The sequence below is a fragment of the Hemitrygon akajei genome, chromosome 29, assembly GCF_048418815.1.
Source record: "Hemitrygon akajei chromosome 29, sHemAka1.3, whole genome shotgun sequence".
NCBI lineage: Eukaryota > Metazoa > Chordata > Chondrichthyes > Myliobatiformes > Dasyatidae > Hemitrygon > Hemitrygon akajei.
In genome coordinates, this window is record NC_133152.1 from 30,862,335 (window position 1) to 30,881,580 (window position 19,246).

Here is a 19,246-nt window from a genome sequence, read left to right on the forward strand (position 1 = left end):
ATTTGCCAGTTAAAATAGCAGTGTTTGATTTTTTTTAAAAAAACAATGTTTGATTTTTTAAATGTCAAGGTTGAACAGAATCTTACTGTCACCAGGAACAGTTGAGTTGAATACAGTTGTATTAAGTGAAGAGAAAGGAGACAATGCTGATAGATTAGACTAAGTGGGGTGGAGGTCCAGAGACTAATTGCGCTGACTAACCTATTTCTGTGCTGTCTAGTGTGTAATTGTATGAAACCATGAAGTAATCTTGCAGCTTCAGTAATTATTGATGCAACTGCTGCTGGTGCTGTTTGTAGTCCTGGTTGCATAGTAGAGAAAGTAGGGTGTAGAAGGATTGATTTTGGGCAGTTGTGTAAATTGGGCATGTTCTTATTGGAAAAGAAAAGATTGAGAAGTTTATGATTGCTGTTTTTAGGATCCTGAGGGACTAGATAATTTTGCCTATGACCAGTTGTTGCACCTTGTCCAGAACAGTAGGATCAGAGCAGTTGAATGAGGTAAATCCAAAACTAATCTGCTGAAATATTTTATTGAGGGAGTAGTAAATCTATGGAGTAGCTACTTCAGTTAGATAGTAGAAGCAGTTTAATACAGATTAGATTTCCATTCAGAAAATATTTTTGGAATATAGTGTAAATTATTTGAGATGGTATAATTATTGTAGTTTGTGAAAGGAAGAAAGAAGTGCAAATCTGTGGTTCTCCAACTTGTCCAACACTAGGTTCCTGTTTGGATCTATTTTAAACTAATCGATTGAGATAGATGTTGTGAGTACTTAAAAACCCCATTATATCATGTGATCACCAGTATTGTAGCAGGTGAATTCGAGGAACCATGGTCTTTACATCTAGTAGTTGCTACATTCCTGCCATTAAATAGCAGCAAGTTTTATGAAAAATGTTTGCTAATTCGCAAAGTTAATATACACGGTTGCCAAGGAAGTGGCAGGATGCTTGAACAAAAGTTGTTTACTTGGGAAATTAGCAATTATAAACAAAAATAAATAATTTAAAGGAACTCCTATTCTGTGTATACCAATTTTACTTTTATTCCCCAAAATGCTTCATTGTCTTTAGTCTTATCTGGTTGTTGGGACCCTGCCCTGGAAATGATGGGAAATCTGTAGTACTTCACAAGAAATAGCATGGTATTATTGGACTATTGAGTGCAGAAGCCATCAAAGCCAAGTTAAATCCAGCATTCTCTCTGCTTTCACTTTCCGTAGGAAATTTGACCTTGAGCAGCAATATCATTTTTTAGATAATTTTTAATAGATCTTTAGCTGTCCTAGTATATCTTGAAAATACTTTTAACTTCCATTTTCTCTCAGTGCATATGGATCCCTAACAGTCAGAAGCTTGCTGGACACGCGGGAGCACTGTCTGAATGAATTCAACTTTCCAGATCCTTACTCAAAAGTAGGCACTCCTGCTTTCCTTTTACTTTTTCTCAAAAAAAAGCATTCATTTATATATTTAAAAAAAAGCCTTGATTGATTGAATGTCTTTTGTGTTGCCTTGATTGTGGAATATTGAAACCATGTTGTCAGTACTAACCCTTGATACTGAAAGAACCTCTGAATTGTAAAAGGATGTTATGGCAAAAAATCTACTGCCAGGGGGTGCTGTAGAGAAAGATATGCTCTCAGTGGTATCATGAGAGCACATGCAATCCATTTGTCGTTAGTTTCTCTCTAAAAGTTGGCATATATATTTGTTTGGGAAGTCTAAAGGAGGTCCTCTATTTCCTTTCAAAATTACTTTCAATATTTCTAAGCAGAACATTAACACAAAATTTGCAATGCAGGAAACTGAAGGTGACTAAATTAAGTGTACACTAAATCATGAAAGATCAAACACAATGCATTTGGGCTGCTTATAAAGAATATTTTTAAAAAAGGCTTGGTTTTGAAGTAAAATGACAAGGAAGATGATAGGTTGAGAACAAAATATCAGAATAATTGTTTGACTCTCTTTCATTGGAGTTGTACAGACTCTATGGAATTTGAGTGAAATTGTTACTTTTCCTTTCTCCCCTTTCTAATATTTAAGTTTAATATGGATTCCTTTAAACAAGTGTTACACTTATATTGAAAATTGAATTTTTAGCCTATGGAAATGTCTAGAGTTGAGGCAGCTGCAAAATGATGGAACAAAATAACGGGTTTATTAACTTTTGACTCATGTTTTCTGTGAAAGAGTCTTTCTCTAGAAATAAGGTGTGGGATGAGCTTTTTAATTATATGTAGGGGTGGGGGAGGTGTGCGCATTGAAGTATTTTTGGAGACCTGTCAGAGATGTTCATTGTCTTTTATCACTGTATTGGCAGTGGAACAGACATGTGGCACGACTGACAGCAACAAAGATGAGTTTCTTTTTCAGATTGTAAATGTGTGTAATTTGGTTTTTATAGAACTTGATATTTTAAACATTTGCTGCTCCTTTCCTTCTGTTGAAATTTTGTGTGGTGCAAGTTGTTAACGCTATACACTGGAATTGTGTATATGAGTGTTTTGGATGGTTGATGGGAGTGCCAATCAACTGAGTTGCTTCATCCTCCAAGAATGTAAAATTTGCATTTATGTAATTTCTTTTGTATTGCTCTTCAGATGTCTCTGAAAGTACTTCGCAGCCATATAGTGCTTTTGATATGTAAGAAACATGACAGGCAATTTGTGCACAGCAGAATCCCACAAACAGTAATGAGAAAGTGGTGAGATATATTTTGCTTAATGTTGAATTAAAACCCTGCATTTTATCACCTTGATCTTGAACATAATTTATTTGCTTCCACCTTTAGATTTGGCCTAATGTGTATGGCATTTCTGACTCAGTACCACCTTAGGTGCTGAGCTCTAGATTGAAACTTGAATCCATAGCCTTCTAACACTGAGACGAGAGTATTGCCAACACACTTTTTGAATATGTGACTAAAGCGACATTTATTCAAGAAAGTGAAGACCATTCCATCAACATGGGAAGCATCGTATGTTTGAGCACTAATATTTTTGTCAGCTTTATTCAGTACTGAAAACAAAATGTTTGACATCCATGATCTTACTTTGATTCTCAGTTGTTTAAAAGATAGAGATCTGCTTAGGAATAAAAAAAAATTAAACTTGATTTTGGCAAAACCTAATCTGATTGCATACTTTATTTTTATCCAACCCCAACCTAGAGGCATTTGCAGTAAAAGATGGGTGGGGGAAAGAAATTGCGATGCTATTCAGGCATTGCTGAAGATCAACAGCCTGTGCATGGAACAAGTTATCCCGAAATGGATGACAAACTAAACTGGAATGGTATAGCATGGCCCAGTGCAGCCTGACCCAAATTTGTATGTTTTACCGGAACAGTGCATCTGACATGACCCAAACCTGAATCACAGAGTTAAGTCCCATTGTGCTATTGGGCTGCAGTGCAAGGTATACTTTTTCCTGGTATTGTTAGTGTTTCTTTGAGGCTGAAGGTTGTATTGTATGAACAAAACCAAAACAAAATACAGGTTAGCCAGAATATGCAAAAGGAATCAACTGATGTTACCTTGAAAGGTTATTGATGTAGAAGTTAACTCTGTTTCTCTACATACCCTCCCTGAGCCAAGTGTTATTGATAGTTTTCTGGTTTTACTTCAGACTCTTATCATCAACTGTATTTTTACTTTTGCAAGCTAAGCAACTAATAATATTTTTTTGTTTCCTTTGCAGTTTAAACTTTGGGGAATCTGGGTTTAAACATCAGAGGTCAAGAGAAATATGCCTAGGGGAGGAATAAATACAAAATGCTGGAAATAACAGCTAGGCTGAGCAGCACAGAGACAAAACTGAGATAAAAACAGGTTAATGAGGCAGTTATGTTTCTCTGTCTGATATGTGTTGCTAATAACGAGGGGTAAACCTTGCCAAATTAACCTATTTGGTCTAACTCTATTAGAGATACCCTCTTTGTGACTGAAGGTTTTAATTCTGAAATGCTGAGTTAGTTCCTGCTGCCTAACCCTCTGAGTGTTTCCAACTATTTCTGCTTTTATTTCAGATTTCTAGTATCAGCCTTTAATTTTTAATATTTTTTCAAAAGAGCAAAGATCACTTTCTTTTTTTGAACTCTGATTATTACCTCAAATCCTGCTCTATGGGCAATGCTGAAGGAGTAACTTCTCACTGATGTTAAATTGAGGCCTCACTTGCCCTCTTTAGTGAAATAAAGTATTGTGAAGCTGCTTAAAGATAAGCAGGTATGCTCTTCATATCCGATCCAATATTTATTATCATGCATCATCAGGGAAATGCATTATTGTCTCATTTATCTCACTGCTTTCTATTAAAGCAGAATTTCTGGTCAGCATCACATTGCTATTTTTGAATGCTGTGTGCATATTGGCTGCTGTTTCTCCTAAGTGATTACACTTCAAAAGTACTTCATTGATTGTGAATTGCTCTAGGGTATGGTGCCTTCATGAAAGGTGCAATGAAAGGAAATGTGTTTTTTGTGTTGTATCTTTTTAAGGTTTCACCAATGTCAGACAAACATCCATGTGGCAATAGCATAAACTTCCCTGATAAATTGCGCACTGCATTTGCTCATCTAGGGTTGGTATTACTGCAGATTAACAGTGTTGTGCCCCTTTATTAAGAACATACAGAGGAGTAAATCATCTGTCCCTTGGTGCCTGCTGCAACAATCATCATGATCATAACTGATCTTCTACTTCAAGGCTGCCTCTGAATTCTGAAACTCTGCTGCGGGGTCCTCAGCCAGGGGACATTCTTATTTAGGAGAGATAAATGAAGTCATTTTGTGTTTGCTGTAGATTAATTCATACTTTAAGAAACCTGTCTACATTTATTATAGACCAAATCTCTTTTCTGACCCACTGCATATTGGATTTTTTAAACCTGTTTTTTGATCCCCAAGGGCTTGTACCAATTACTGTATTAGGGATGTTTCTGGTGTTCTGTTTGAATCAATGCAGTATGCTGTAGATCAAGTAGTGAGCAAATGTACATTTGGTTGGACCCCGGTTTATTGAGATAGGTCTCTGGCACATCTCTGAAACTGCAACAAAAATTTATATCCCACTTTTGCTACTAGCTGTCCCTTGCATGATACATTCAGATAAGTTTGTTTGTCGATTCCTGTGTCTGTTTTTCGCCTTTCATGCTAATTGACTGGAGTTTTGGGCATCCATTGTTTTCTAGGTGAAGCAAAGAGAAAATGACATTGCATTGAAACACTTTCAGAAGGTGGTGCAGAACTTGGACTCGTTGAGTATGGAGGAGCGACAGTTTGCATTAGTGAAAGGTCTCTTGGCAGGAAATGTATTTGACTGGGGAGCCAAAGCCGTTTCAGAGTAAGTTTGAAAGAAACTCAGTGAAACTGTTTAATTCTGCAATATTTTACTGGTTGCTGAAATTTTAGAGGAAAATATCACTGAATGCATTTATAGACTAATGCAGTAACATTTTTTTGAAAGTGCTTTACTGGTAATAAAATTTAGCAATGTATGTGAATTTTTTTTAACATTTATTTGTAACATCCTGGATTTTTCTGTGTTGAATTGTGTTTTTTGCTTGTCACATTTAGTGTTCTTGAAACAAATTCAGCATTTGGCTTTGAAGAAGCAAAGGACCGACTGCAAGGTAATGAACCATGAAGCATTGTGTAACGTTATAAGAAATTAAAGTAATTTAATTCTAAAATGAGGTGAACAGTTGCCTGATGTACTGCTGGTACTTCCTCAAATTAAGGAAATGTAGAATCACTGAAGTTATTTTAAATTGTAAGTCTTCCACACTTCAACTGCAGTTTTACCCATTTCCCCTCTGGCCAAACCCTCCCACTGTCTTTGTATTTTTCTGAAACTGGTGCACCATGATGGAATGTGATTCTTTGACTGAGAGTGATACATCTTCATGTTCACTTAAATTGTCATTGTTCAACATCCAGGAAAAGACAGGAGTAATTGAAAAGATGTTACCTACCTAACGAACATCAAAACTTAGAATACAGGGAACAAAAATAGTGGAAAACTTTAAAGGGAAGCCAGATTACTCTCTCAGTAATATTTCCTGAACTTTGTAGCATCCACATGTTTGTTTGAAATATTGACTTGTTTTCTTCTACCTTTGCATGTTCTTTAGTCTGCATGTGACAATTAATTATTTTTCCATTGCTGAGCCTGAAGTTGAAGTGTATATGCATAGTCAAAGTACTTGGTCTGATGCTGAGAATTATTTTCCCTGGACTTTCATTTTTTGTAAGGGACCATTCTTAAGTGATTTAATGAAGGCAATTAACAGTCAAATAATTTTGCATTTCTCAGCACGCCCATGGCTTGTGGATGCATATAATGACTGGATAGAACGACTTAAGGTAGGAATTTGCATGCTTTACAGCTGTTTGCATTCTAAATCAGGATATTTAACTAGAATGTTACGTTCTTTTAGATTGTGGTTAAATGTTTAATTTTAAATAGGATGTGAAGCCTTAAAGGGGGTTCATTTGGGAATCATAAGGGAACCATATGAAGCCATTGCTGTTGATTTGGGTGAATGCAAATCTGAAAAATACTTTACATTATTGTATCAAGTAAGTTTTATCACATCAGCTGATAAATAATTTCCAGTTTCCTCTTAAATCTGCAGACACGAATCTCTAACATTGATTGTAAATCTGTTGCATTTGTTTACCTTTTGTATACCATTTTGTTTACCATGAAAAGCATGACTATTTTTGTTTATTTTTAACAAATATGCTTTGTATTTGTGTATTTTAAAAGATCTGCAGTTAGTGTCTCTAACATCTTGGTGTATACATACATCACTTTAGTCCGAAGCTCTCCCTACTTACCATCTTGTTTTTGATACATGCATAAAAATGCTTTGAGATTCTCTTTAATCTTACCTGCCAAAAACATGACCCATTTCGCCCTCTAGATACCCTGTTTATGTTCTCTCCTGCATTCCAGGATATAATCTCTTGTGTAGCTGTAATATTCTTCCCAATTTGTAATGCAGCCCCCCCCCCTCACTTCTTTTACATCCCTTGTGTCTGAAACATCCAAACTCTGGTATGTTGAACTGCTAGTCGTGCTCTTCTCTCAACCTGTTTTCTGTAATGGCTGCAACATTTTAGAACTGTGTACAAATCCTAGCTCTAAACTCGTCTGCCTTGCCTGTAACACTTGTTGCAGCAAATAAACACACTTTGGTCCATTTGTTCCTCCATGTTTATTAATCAGACCCAACCATTCATCCCATTAGATTGACTTTACTTAAATATTTACCTTCTCAATCTGTCCACCTGTTGACCCACTGGTGTGATTCCCCCTCTCCCCCACCCTGCCATACTAGTTTAAACCTTGTTGAGTAAAGTTAGCAAACCTCCCTGCAAGGATATTGGTTCTCCTTCTGTTTAGGTGCAACCTATCCTTGTATGTATTCAACATGCAAGATGCTGAAGGAACTCAGTGAGTCTGGTCTGGAAATGGATAGTTGATGTCTCAGGTTGAGACCTTCTGTCAGTTGAATGCTGCATTCATTAAGTACCAATTCAGTTCATTTGGTTTCAGTATATTTGAAAAGTGTGCAGTAAGTTTAGGTTTGATGCTACTTTCCTGTTTTTAATTAGCAATCAGGACATACAGTAATATACACTGTTTGAATTGAATTGACTATTTCTTACATCTTTCACATACATGAGGAGTAAAAATCTTTATTTTACATCTCCGTCTAAATGTGCAATATGCGGTCATAGTAATTTATAATAATTTATTAATAAATGTAACAGTCAATGTAACATGGAAATACCCTCACATCAGTGTGAGTTCATCAGTCTGATGGCCTGGTGGAAGAAGCTGTCCTGGAGCCTGTTCGTCCTGGCTTTTTGCTACGGTACCATTTCCTGGATGGTAGCAGCTGGAATAGATTGTGTTTGGGATGACTTGGGTCCCCAATGATCCTACGGGCCCTTTTTACACACCTGTCCTTGTAAATGTCCTGAAGCACAGGAAGTTCACAACTGCAGATGCACTGGGCTGTCTGCACCACTCTCTGCCGAGTCCTGCAATTAAGCGAGGTACAGTTCCCATACCAGGCAGTGATGCAGCCAGTCAGGAAGCTCTCAATTGTGCCCCTGTAGAAAGTTCTTAGTATTTGGGGGCCCATACCAAACTTCCTCATTCGTCTGATGTGAAAGAGGCGCTGTTGTGCCTTTTTCACCACACAGCTGGTGTGTACAGACCACACGAGGGCCTCAGTGATGTAGATGCCAAGGAACTTAAAGCTGTTTACCCCAGATCCATTGATGTTAATTGGGGTTAGCCTGTCTCCATTCCTCCTGTAATCCACAACCAGCTCCTTTGTTTTTGCAATATTGAGGGAGAGGTTGTTTTCTTGACACCACTGTGTCAGAGAGGAGACTTCTCTGTTTGTTAACAATCAGCAAACCCAAGTATGTGCTGGGGGCAGCCTGCAAGTGTGTTCTACACATTCTGGCAAAAAACGTAGCATGCCCAAAATGTTCCACAGAACAACACAAGTAGCAACAGCAACAAAACAAGACATCAAGAACTGAATAGGCCCCTTCCCCTTCCCTCCTACCCACTCTCTCACACACCCAGGCAGGCCTCCAGCCCAGATATAATAACAGATATCTAAAATTGTGTTTCATCCTGGAATCAAATTATTGGGTGCAGATGACTCATAAATAGAATATTTTGTAGCTGTAATGAATTACAGAACAGCTGTGTTTGAAGTTAATAAAATATCATAAATCTCAAGATCAAACCTCATGAGATGAGAACTTCCATTACGTCTCTGATTTGTCTGTGGGCATAAATCACTCTGATAGTTGTTCATAGCACACATTGTTAGTTTTATTCTGTTTCTTTCATATGCCAACAATAACTATTAGCAAAAGCAAGAAGGTAGTTCTCCTTTTCTGAAAACAGAATTTGTTAGCAAGAAAATATGCACATTTTTTAAAGAAATATAACCAATTGAATGATTTAGAAATTAAAAAAGCTACAATGAGTTTTACTGTGGTCAAATACCAAATCCTACTGGCTTTCTCTTGCAGGGTCCTCCTCACAAATGTGCCTTATTTTTCGTAGATAATAGTGGAATAGACATAATTCTCGGAGTTTTCCCATTTGTCAGGGAGCTGCTGTCCAAAGGAACAGAGGTAAGGTATTTGTTTGAGAAATAATAAACATCAAGGTGTACTGCTTTTTCCAACAGACTTCAGTTCTTGTTTTCTTCCTTATAGAGTTATAAAACACAACAGCAGAGGGAAACAGCCATTCGGCCCATCTAGTCTGTGCTGAACCATTAATCTCCCTCGTTCCATTGACCCGCACCTAGACTATAGCTGACCACACCCTTCTCATCCATGTACCTATCCAAATTCCTCTTAAATTTTAGAATTGATCCAGCATCCATCACTTGTGCTGGCAGCTTGTTCCACACACCACCCTCTGAGTGAAGAAGTTCCCCGTCATGTTCCTCTAAACATTTCACCTTTCACCCTTAACCCATGACCTATAGTTGTAGTCTCACCCAAACTCAATGGAAAAAGCTTGCTTGCATTTACCATATCTATATCCCTCATAATTCTGTATACTTCTATCAAGTCTCTCCTCAGTCTTCTACATTTGAGGGAATAAAATCCTAACCCATTCAACCTTTCCCTATAACTCAGGTACTCAAGTCCCGGCAACATCCTTGTAAATTTTCTCTGCACTCTTTCAACCTTATTTACACCTTTTCTGTAGGTAGGTGACCGGTTACTCCTCACCAATGTCTCATACAATTTCAACATCACATCCCAACTTCTGTACTCAATACTTTGATTTATGAGGGCCAGTGTGCCAAGAGCTTTATTTATGTCCCTATCTACTTGTTATGCCACTTTCAAGAAATTAATATTTGTATTCTCAGATCCCTCTTCTACCGCACTCCTCATTGCCTTACCGCTCACTGTGTAGGACCTACCCTGGTTGGTCCTCCCAACATGCAACACCTCACACTCGTTTGCATTAAATTCCATATGCCATTTTTCAGCCCATTTTTCCAGCTGGTCCGGATCCCGTTGCAAGCTTTAATAGTTTTCCTCACTGTCCACACTTCGTATTGGGTGTCATCCACAAATTTGCTGATCCAGTTTACCACATTATCATTCAGATGTTTGATATAGATGACAAGCAACAATGGACCCACCACTGATCCCTGCACACGCCACAGGCTGAGAGACAACCATCTACACCCATTTTCTGACTTCTGTGATGCCAATGTCTAATCCAGCTCATCTTGAATGCCAAGCAACTGAACTTCCTTGACCAACCACCCATTCAGGACCTTGTCAAGGGCCTTGCTAAAGTTCATGTAGATAACGTCCACTGTCTTGCCTTCATCAACTTTCCTAGTAACTTCCTCAAAAAACTCTCTTTAGGATTGGTTAGAAATTACTTTCCACGTACAAAGTTATGTTGGCTATACCTAGTCAGTCCCTATCTATCCAAATACTTATATATCTGTCCCTTAGAATACTTTCCAATAACTTTCCCACCATTGATGTCTGGCTCACTTCCCTATAATTTCTTGGTTTATTCTTAGAGCCTTTCTTAAAGAACAGAACTATCCTCCAATCCTCTGGCAACTCATCCATGGCTAAGGATGTTTTAAATATCTCTGCTAGGGCTCCTGCAATTTCTGCACTACCCTCCCACTGGGTCCGAGGGAACACATTTTTAAGCCCTGGGGACTTATCCACATTAATTTGCCTCAAGACAACAAGCATCTCCTCTGTTATTTGTATAGGGTCCATGACCTTGCTGCTGTTTTCCTCACTTTATAGACTCTGTGTCCATCTCCTGAGTAAGTACACAGATGCAAAAAATATATGTAAGATCTCCCCCATTTTTTCAGCTCCATGCATAGATTACCACTCTGATCTTCCAAAGGACCAGTTTTGTCCCTTGCTATCCTGTTATTCTTAATATATCTGCATTAGGATTCTCCTTCACTTTGTCTGCTGCAGCAACCTCATGTCTTCTTTTCACCCTCTTGATTTCCTTCTTAAGTGTTCTCTTCCATTTCTTATTTGTTCCTGCCTGCCTATACCCCCCTATGCAGCTCCTTTTTCTTAACTAAGACCTCAATATCTCTTGAAAACCAAGGATCCATAAACCTGTTATCCTTGCCTTTTATTCCAACAGGAACATACAAACTCTGTCCTCTCAAACTTTCACTTTTGAAGGCTTCCCATTTACCAAGTAAAACTTTGCCTGAAAACAACCTAAACCAATCCACACTTGCCAGATTCCTTCTGATACCATCAAAATGATCTTTTCTCCAATTTAGAATCTCAACCCGAGGACCAGATTTATCCTTTTACATAATTACCTGGAAACTAATGGCATTTTACGATCACTAGATACAAAGTGTTCTCCTTCATGAACTTCTGTCTTCTGCTCTGTCTCATTCCCTAATAGGAGATCTAGCATTGTACTCTTTCTAGCTGGGACTTTAATGCACTGATTAAGGAAGCTTTCCTGAACACGTTTGACAAGCTCTTTCCCTTCCAGCCCTTTTAAATAATGGAGTCTCAGTGAATGTGAAATGTTAAAATCACCTACTATTACAACATTATGTTTCTTTCAAGTCTGTAATCTCTCCACAAATGCTCCACTAGATCCCATGGACTTCTAGGTGGTCCATAATATAATTCCATTAATGTGCTGATACCTTTCTTATTCCTCAGTTCTATCCATAAAGCCTCAGTAGATGAGCTCTCCAGTCTGTCTTGACTGAGTACTGCCGTGACCTTTTCCTTGACTAATAATGCTGCTCCTTCCATTTTAATTCCACCTGCTTTCTTACATCTAAAACAATGGAATCTGGAACATTGAGCTGCAAGTCCTGCTGCTCCTGCAAATGTGTCTCGCTAATGATTATAATGTCATAATTTCACTTGTTGATCCATGCCCTGAGCCTGTCTGGTTTTCCTACAATACTCCTCGCATTGAAATAGACACAGTTTAGAACATTTGCTCAACCTTTTAATTCCTGACTTTGTATGTAGGCTTAACAACCACTCCACTGTCTATTCTGGTGCTCTGGTTCGCATCCCCCTGTAATTCTAGTTTAAACCACCTCCCCACCTTGGGCAACACTAGTGAACCTTCCCTCCAGGAAATTAGTCACCCTCTACTTCAATTGCAAACCTTCCTTTCTATCCAGGTCTTACTGTTCTTGGAAGAGAGCCCAATGACACAAAATCTGAAGCCCTTCCACCTTAGCCAGGTGTTAAGCTGTATGTTCTTCCTATCTCTGGCCTCACTACCATGTGGCACAGGTAGCAATCCTGAGATCATAACCCTGGAGATCCTGCCCTTTAACTTAGTACCTAATTCCCTGAATTCACTTTGCATGACCTCATCACCCATCCTACTGATGTCAATGGTATCAACATGGACCGCGACCTCTGGCTACTCACCCTCCGACTTAAGAATGCTATGGACTTGATCTGAGATATCCCTGACCCTGGCACCCGGGAGGCAACAAACCATCTGGGAATCTTGCTTCCTCCAAGGAATCTCGTTTCTGTTTCTCTAATTAATGAATGAATCTCCTTTCACTACCACTCACCTTTTCTACCCCCTTCTGAGCCACAGTGCCAGACACTTGCTCGCTGTGGCTCCTTCCTGATAGGTCACCTCGTTCCCCCCAACAATATTCAAAGCGGTACACTTATCTTTGAGGGAAATGGCTACAGAGGTACTCTGCATTGGCTGCTTTTTTCTCTTCTCTCTCCTGACTTTCATCCGGACACCTGCCTGCTGTAAGTTAAGGGTGACTACCTCCCTGTAGCTCCAATCTATCACCTGCTCAATCCCCTGAATGAGCTGAGGGTAATCAAGCTGCAGCTCCATTTCCTTAACACAGTTTTTTACAAGCTGCAGCTCCGTGCACTTTGTGCAGATACAGTTATCAGGGAGACTAGAGGTCTTTGAAGGTACCTACATCTCACAGAAACAACTTACCACTAGCTCTGGACCCATTCTCAGTGCATTAGCTATGTACCAACTGGAAAAGAAAACTACTGGAAACTTGCTTAAGTCTGTGTCTGTGCTTGTCCAAGCCTGTTGAGCCAAAACCAAACCACTCTAACAATGTCTCACTTACACAGTTGCTGCTCTGTTTACAGCTCCTTTCTTTTTATTGGCTCAAATAAAACTCACTCCCAGTGAGACTTGTAGTTTTCAAATGGCTCCCGCCCTGCAAGATGTTGCTCTCTCACTCGCTACTTCAAAGCAGTGCCTCACACCTGACGAGACTCACTACTCAAAATTGCTTAATTGGTGAATTTATTTGTACACTTGTATTCAGTGTTCATTGTCTGAGGCATAGTGCTAAGTTAGCAATTGTACTTGGTGGCATTGGGGTCCACAATGGGCCTGCGCAATGTTGAGCTAATTAGTAGGTAAATTCATTCCTATCCCTGAACATTATCCAATAACCAGTTTGCAGGCTGGGTACTTAACTGTGTATTGTGGTTAAGTTGCCAGCCAAAACTTGCTCTGTATATACAGAAGGTTGTCCAGTCTAGCTTCTAGGCCACCCCAAGATTTGATGGTACTCCAGGATAGGGAAAAGTAAAGGAGAGATGGGAATGGGAGGAGGGTAAATTTTTTTTTAAAATTTCTTTTATGAGTCACTTAGGAACATCAGCTGGTGACCTTGTGTTAATCCTTTCACCCACCTTCTGTGAGCTATGGTGATTGGCTAAAGGCTCAATACACTGAATCCACAGTACAGCTGCCTGACCCCATTAATATTTTACTTTTTATTTGATGTTCTCACAAAGTTAAACACACTTTACAGATTTAAAATTACTTTTGTTCTGTTGTAATACTGTGAGTTAGTGCTGTTTGCTGCATTTGTTTGAGTACAGTGCTTGTCATCTTGTAATTTCTACAATAGTTGAAAACAGAAAAACACTCAAATATATTTTAGATGCACACTTGCAATCTATTGCTATAATTATTTTGCCCCTGAGGCCTCCTATGTAAGGATGAATAGAGGTGTAGTTTTAAACTAAAGCTGCTTTTGATGTGTAAGAAATGACCAGTAATAGAATTACAACATGATCCATTCTGGGGGAAGTTGCTTAGTTCTGCAAGCATTGTTGGCGCTGGAATGTCTAGCAACACCTTCTGACTTCTCCCAGGGCAGCCTCGGTGTGCTGATGGTTAATGCAAACTATGTATTTCACTGTACATTTCGATGTGTATGTGACAAATAAACTTGAGTGTACATGAAAAATGTCATTTCTCCTCAGCTTTGCAGACAATGGCTGCAACTTGTTGAAAAGATGCTGTGTGTGAATAAGTAGGCCCCTTGTACACAAACTCTGTTTATTTCTAATATTATGGCACTGAAGAGGCTATTCAGTCCATTTAGCACGTTAGGTTTTGAAGAAATCCCATCACCCCTATTACCTCAATTATAATTCTGTAACCAGTTTTCTCTTACAAATCCATCAATTTTTTTCCTGTTTCTCTTGCCACCTTCACTAGGGACAATTTACAGTAGCTGGTTAACCTGCCATCACCTACCATTTAGAATGTGGGAAGAAACTGGAACTCCCGGAGGAAATTCACATGGGCACAGGCAGAATCTGTAAACCTCACACAGACAAAATTCAGGGTTGGGATCAAACCTGGGCTATTGTTGGAACTGTGCTGCAGCAGATGCATAAAATGGTTAAGTTGTACAATGCATGCTGATTTATTGAAATCCAATGTTGAAAACCTAGAAGCTTACTGCACAGAATGCGCTGAATTGAACCATCCTACCCATGTTGGAATGGCAGAATGTTTCATCAACCCAATTTGTACTGGACTTCGTAAGCATCATTACCCTAATGCAGAATGGGCATACTCTTCCAACAAATGATAAAGCCTTTGTAATATCTTTGACAAGATTAACAACAAACATTTTAAATATTTGCCAGTCATTGAACATCTATTCTCCAGGTTTCAAATGATCCAAGGAATGTCACATAAAATCCATCTGTACAAATCCACCTGAGCTATTTAAATTATGTGTTACGCTTGAAGGATTGGGATATAGAAAGGGTTCAATTAAGAGTGTTTGGCTGTCAGTGCATCTTCCTTTTCCTCCTTTGAATGACCAGGTTTACAACAAAACTACAAGGAATTCTGTGTTGCACTTAAAATTTTTCATATGGTATAAACAGATTTCCTGGCATACAGTGAATGATAATAAACCTAATTCTGAATCTTCACTCTGGTATCTGAAAGATAAAATGCCTGGGGCTGCATACATTCCACACTGAATGGATCAGCGTGTGTCTACCCTACACTGCCAGTTGTGGGTAACCTGTTGAACCCCATTCGTGATTGGGATCGGGTACTGCAATTATTTCCAGGGAATAAGGAATTCCTAGTAGGTGGAGTCATAAGCTCACGTTGACCAAGTCCCTTTGTACACACCGCCTGTCACTACTACCGATTGGATGGTTTAGTGAGGTCCTTGGATCGGCCCCACCAGGGTCTGGCGGAGTGCAAAACTCATTTAGTTTTCACTTTAGTAAATGGGTTTTCTTTTGTTGGGTGTAGGATGGACTATCAATTTGTTATAATAATAATAATTTGACAATTTGAAGTGGAATAAGTCATTTTGAAATGATTTTTCTTTTGTCATCTTCCGAATTAGAAGTATCTGTGGCTAAGCTGACCTTGTTTTTGACTCCTCCCATTCTGTCGTCCTCCCTTTGCAAGCCAGCAATTGTGCAGAAGAAGTCTGTGTAGATATTGCCAATTATCTTTATGTCCGTCTCTCCCTCATTTTGGTGTACTTTCCCTCTCCTACTCACACTCCAAACTGCAGAGTCAAATGCTGTAAGGAGAGTGGATTGGCAGTGATGGTGTTTGGACAATGTGCTGGAACTGCTGGATTATTACTACAGATAAATTGGATGCAGTGGGGAAGTTTGAATTTTATTTGCCATATGGCATTTACAAAATGTGTCTCTTCAGCACTTCAGTGCATTTGTGTTTAATTTCATTCCAAACTTGCTGATGTTATTGTTTTCAAATGCAGGTTATTTTAGCCAGCAACTCGGGACCAGCATTAAATGACGTAACTTGCAGTGAACTGACAATAGTTACAGAGAGAATTGCAGCAATGGACTCGATCATCAGGTATGAAACTGAACTTCATTCACCTTTTGGTCAGGGAAATGAAAGCAATTATTTGTCAGAGGAGTTCAGATAAAATGGGCCACATTGCAATTTGTTTCCTTGTGGCACTTCATTGAATTTGCCATGCTTAAAAAAAAAATGGGAGTAGTGTGGGCACATGCTTTATGGGCTGATTAGTCTCCTGTAAGAGTCTTTGGATCTTGAAACAGTTATTGAATGTCATTGGCTGTGAGTTTAGACACTGTCAGAAATTTGGTTGGCTGCTCCTTATCTGGAGAATGAAGACTAAGTCCAGTTTTGTCATTGGGACCATTTGTTATTGAATAGCTTTTTGATTCAAGCTCATCTGTGAAAGATGTAGTTTAGGACGGGATCTTTGTTCTTATTGATTTCCCCTGCAGAATTCTAATTTTTATTGAGGTAAATGAACAGACCCAAACAAAATTTTGCATGTTTTTTTGACGTGAGAACAGTGGAAATTGTAGATAAGTGACTCAAGTAGCTCTTTATAGTCTTTTTCCAGAAGTCTGATGACATGCCATTCTTTCCTTGGACATTAGGTCCTTGTACTGGTCTGTTTTGTTGAGGTTGACAATCTGTCTATGGCCTTGTAATTGTTTGCTTCATGTCCCTGTGAAACAGTTCAGGTAATAGCTATTTAACTTTGCTTCCTTTACTTACAGGACGGCTTTAGAAAAAGATAAATTAGTACTAGTTCAGAGTGGATCCAGTTCACCATGCCTAGATCTGAGGTAAGTCTGGTACTGTTGCCCTAATTTTATCTGATTATCTTTTGCCTGTTGGTCCTCATCTCTTTCTTCAAAAACTTTGCTTTCTATTGCCATTTGTTATCCTGTAACTCTTCCATTTGGAGTTGCTTTATTCTGTGAACTCCTATATTCTTCTGTGAATTATGAATGACGGAATTATAGATACCTGTACATATGAGAGTGAGCTCCCGTAATATTATTAAATTCAGAAGTCTGAATCAATGCATTCATTTATTCTGATGAATGGCAAAAATAGGTTCCTCTCCCTCTCACCACTTTTTAGTAATTGTTCTTATCGGTTTTATGGGTTTATGATTTCATTCGTTACAACACACAATACTATCTTGGTACGTTTATCAGATTGAGTGTTTTTTGTATATTTTCTGACAATTTCAACTTAAGGACATTGATAAAATTTGAACATGTTCACTATCCAGGGATGGTCTGTATGGTCTAATTATATTGTCGATACTGCTGGAGAAATGTAAGCTAGTTACCCCAATTCAGTCAACTGCAATATATTTTCTTAGTCTTCACTCTGTCCCATCACCCCACAGTCCACTCTCAAACAGACTTGCTCACATTTTAAAACATTTTCTTCTTCAATCAACCTTCCTCTTCCTATTGACTCATCTTACAGACATGAAGGTGATTGGGTAATTCAGAATTCAGTTGGTGATTACTTCTCCCTAATGGAGTTGCTGACCCAGTTATAATAATGAATCTGCAGTCCAAGTTGAGAGTCTGGCAAAACTTCAGGAACGTTCTGGTCTTTGCAGCTAAGTTGCCTGTAGCAACTGAACCATCAGGGAGTTGTTGTTTTGTTAAGTGAATTCTGTTGCTATGCCTGTGCTCTCATGGGCCGAGTAAAGTGCCAGTTCTGCCATATTTGGTGGGAGGAGTGCAGGCGGGTGTGTTGCACTGCAATGTTTTTCGAGCATTCTTCCACTTATTTAGCATATCAGCCAGCCAGAAATGTATAGGCTGTGTGGCTAATTGATATGATTTTCCCCCTTTCTCCCCCATCCCCCCCATAATTAGTCAGAACACAGTAGACATCAGCAAGTAGAAAGCATTCATCCCTTTGAGAATGCTGCAGCATTCATTCAGAGTATGGGTAGATATTGAGGTATTTCCTCTAATGGGCAAAGAAGATACAGCAACAAAATTAGGCATCAGTCATTTGAAATGGAGTGGTGTGGGTACTTGTATTTGCTGAGAATGGTGAATATCTGTAATTTTGTATCTAGCAGGTTGTGGAAACTGTATCTTAGAAATAGGTCAGTTGGTGAACAAAAAGGGAGGCTCAGCATAACAGTGTCAGATATTTAAACAGCTAGTCCATTATGTTCAGCAGAAATTGATCCTTATTAGAAAGAGCAATCCCAAGAGCAAAATGAGCCATCTATTGTTAGCAAGGGAGATCAAAGAAATATTAATCAAAGACTAGAGAATATGTAGTGATAGATCAGTAGATCAGAGGACTGGGAATTGTACCATCAGAGTCTGAACACAAGGGAGAAAGTTGATCATGAGAGAAAACTAGCAAATAATGTCAAAACAAATGGCATATTGGGTAGTTGGATATTACATCTGGGGAATTAACAACAAGGAGCAAGGAAAGAGTTGATTTGAGTTGGTTTTCAGAGGAAGATGCTGTAGATATCCCAAAGAATCTGATGAATGAGTTTCAAATGGTGAGGAAGAATTTCTAGCAATTACTATAATGTGCGACAAGGTGGTGGAAGAATTAATGGATCTAAAGCAAACAAGATGCCAGGTCCTGATGGCCTGCACCTGAAGGTTTTAAAGAAAACAGCCACAGAGGTTGATGCAGCCATTGGGTGATGTTCATTAAAACTTAATGAGTTCTGGGAAGGTACAAGTGCATTGGAAAACCACAAATGTGTAGCTGTTCAAGAGGAAGACAAACGTAACTATAGGCCTCTTAGGTTAAGATCTGTTGTTGGCAAGGTAGTGGAGTTTATAATCAAGGAAAAAATGCCTAGTTGTTTAGAAAAGCTTTATGTAATCAGACATGTTTTATGAAAGGTGTGTCATACTTGACAAATTTATTAGGGTTCTTTGAGACACAGTGAGTAGTGTTGATAAAGGAAAACTGGTAAGCTGTACTGTGCTTTGATTTTTAGAGCTCTTTGACAAGTTGCCATGTAAAAGACAAGTGAACAAGATTAGAACTCATGGTAACAGAAGATAATAATTAATGGTCAAAGAACTAGATGTTC

At 38.7% G+C, this 19,246-nt stretch overlaps 1 protein-coding gene across 3 annotated transcripts in view; it reads left to right on the top strand.

Annotated features, from left to right (window-relative positions):
- pank4 (pantothenate kinase 4 (inactive)) overlaps positions 1-19,246 on the top strand; it is a 78,181-nt gene that overhangs the window by 47,364 nt on the left and 11,571 nt on the right. For all 3 annotated transcript variants that reach the window (XM_073032096.1, XM_073032097.1, XM_073032098.1), the window contains 7 exons: positions 1,334-1,421; positions 5,201-5,352; positions 5,586-5,641; positions 6,325-6,374; positions 9,081-9,185; positions 16,130-16,230; positions 16,914-16,982. In XM_073032096.1, coding sequence (XP_072888197.1) covers positions 1,334-1,421; positions 5,201-5,352; positions 5,586-5,641; positions 6,325-6,374; positions 9,081-9,185; positions 16,130-16,230; positions 16,914-16,982 — 621 coding nt within the window. The remainder of the gene's footprint in view (positions 1-1,333; positions 1,422-5,200; positions 5,353-5,585; positions 5,642-6,324; positions 6,375-9,080; positions 9,186-16,129; positions 16,231-16,913; positions 16,983-19,246) is intronic.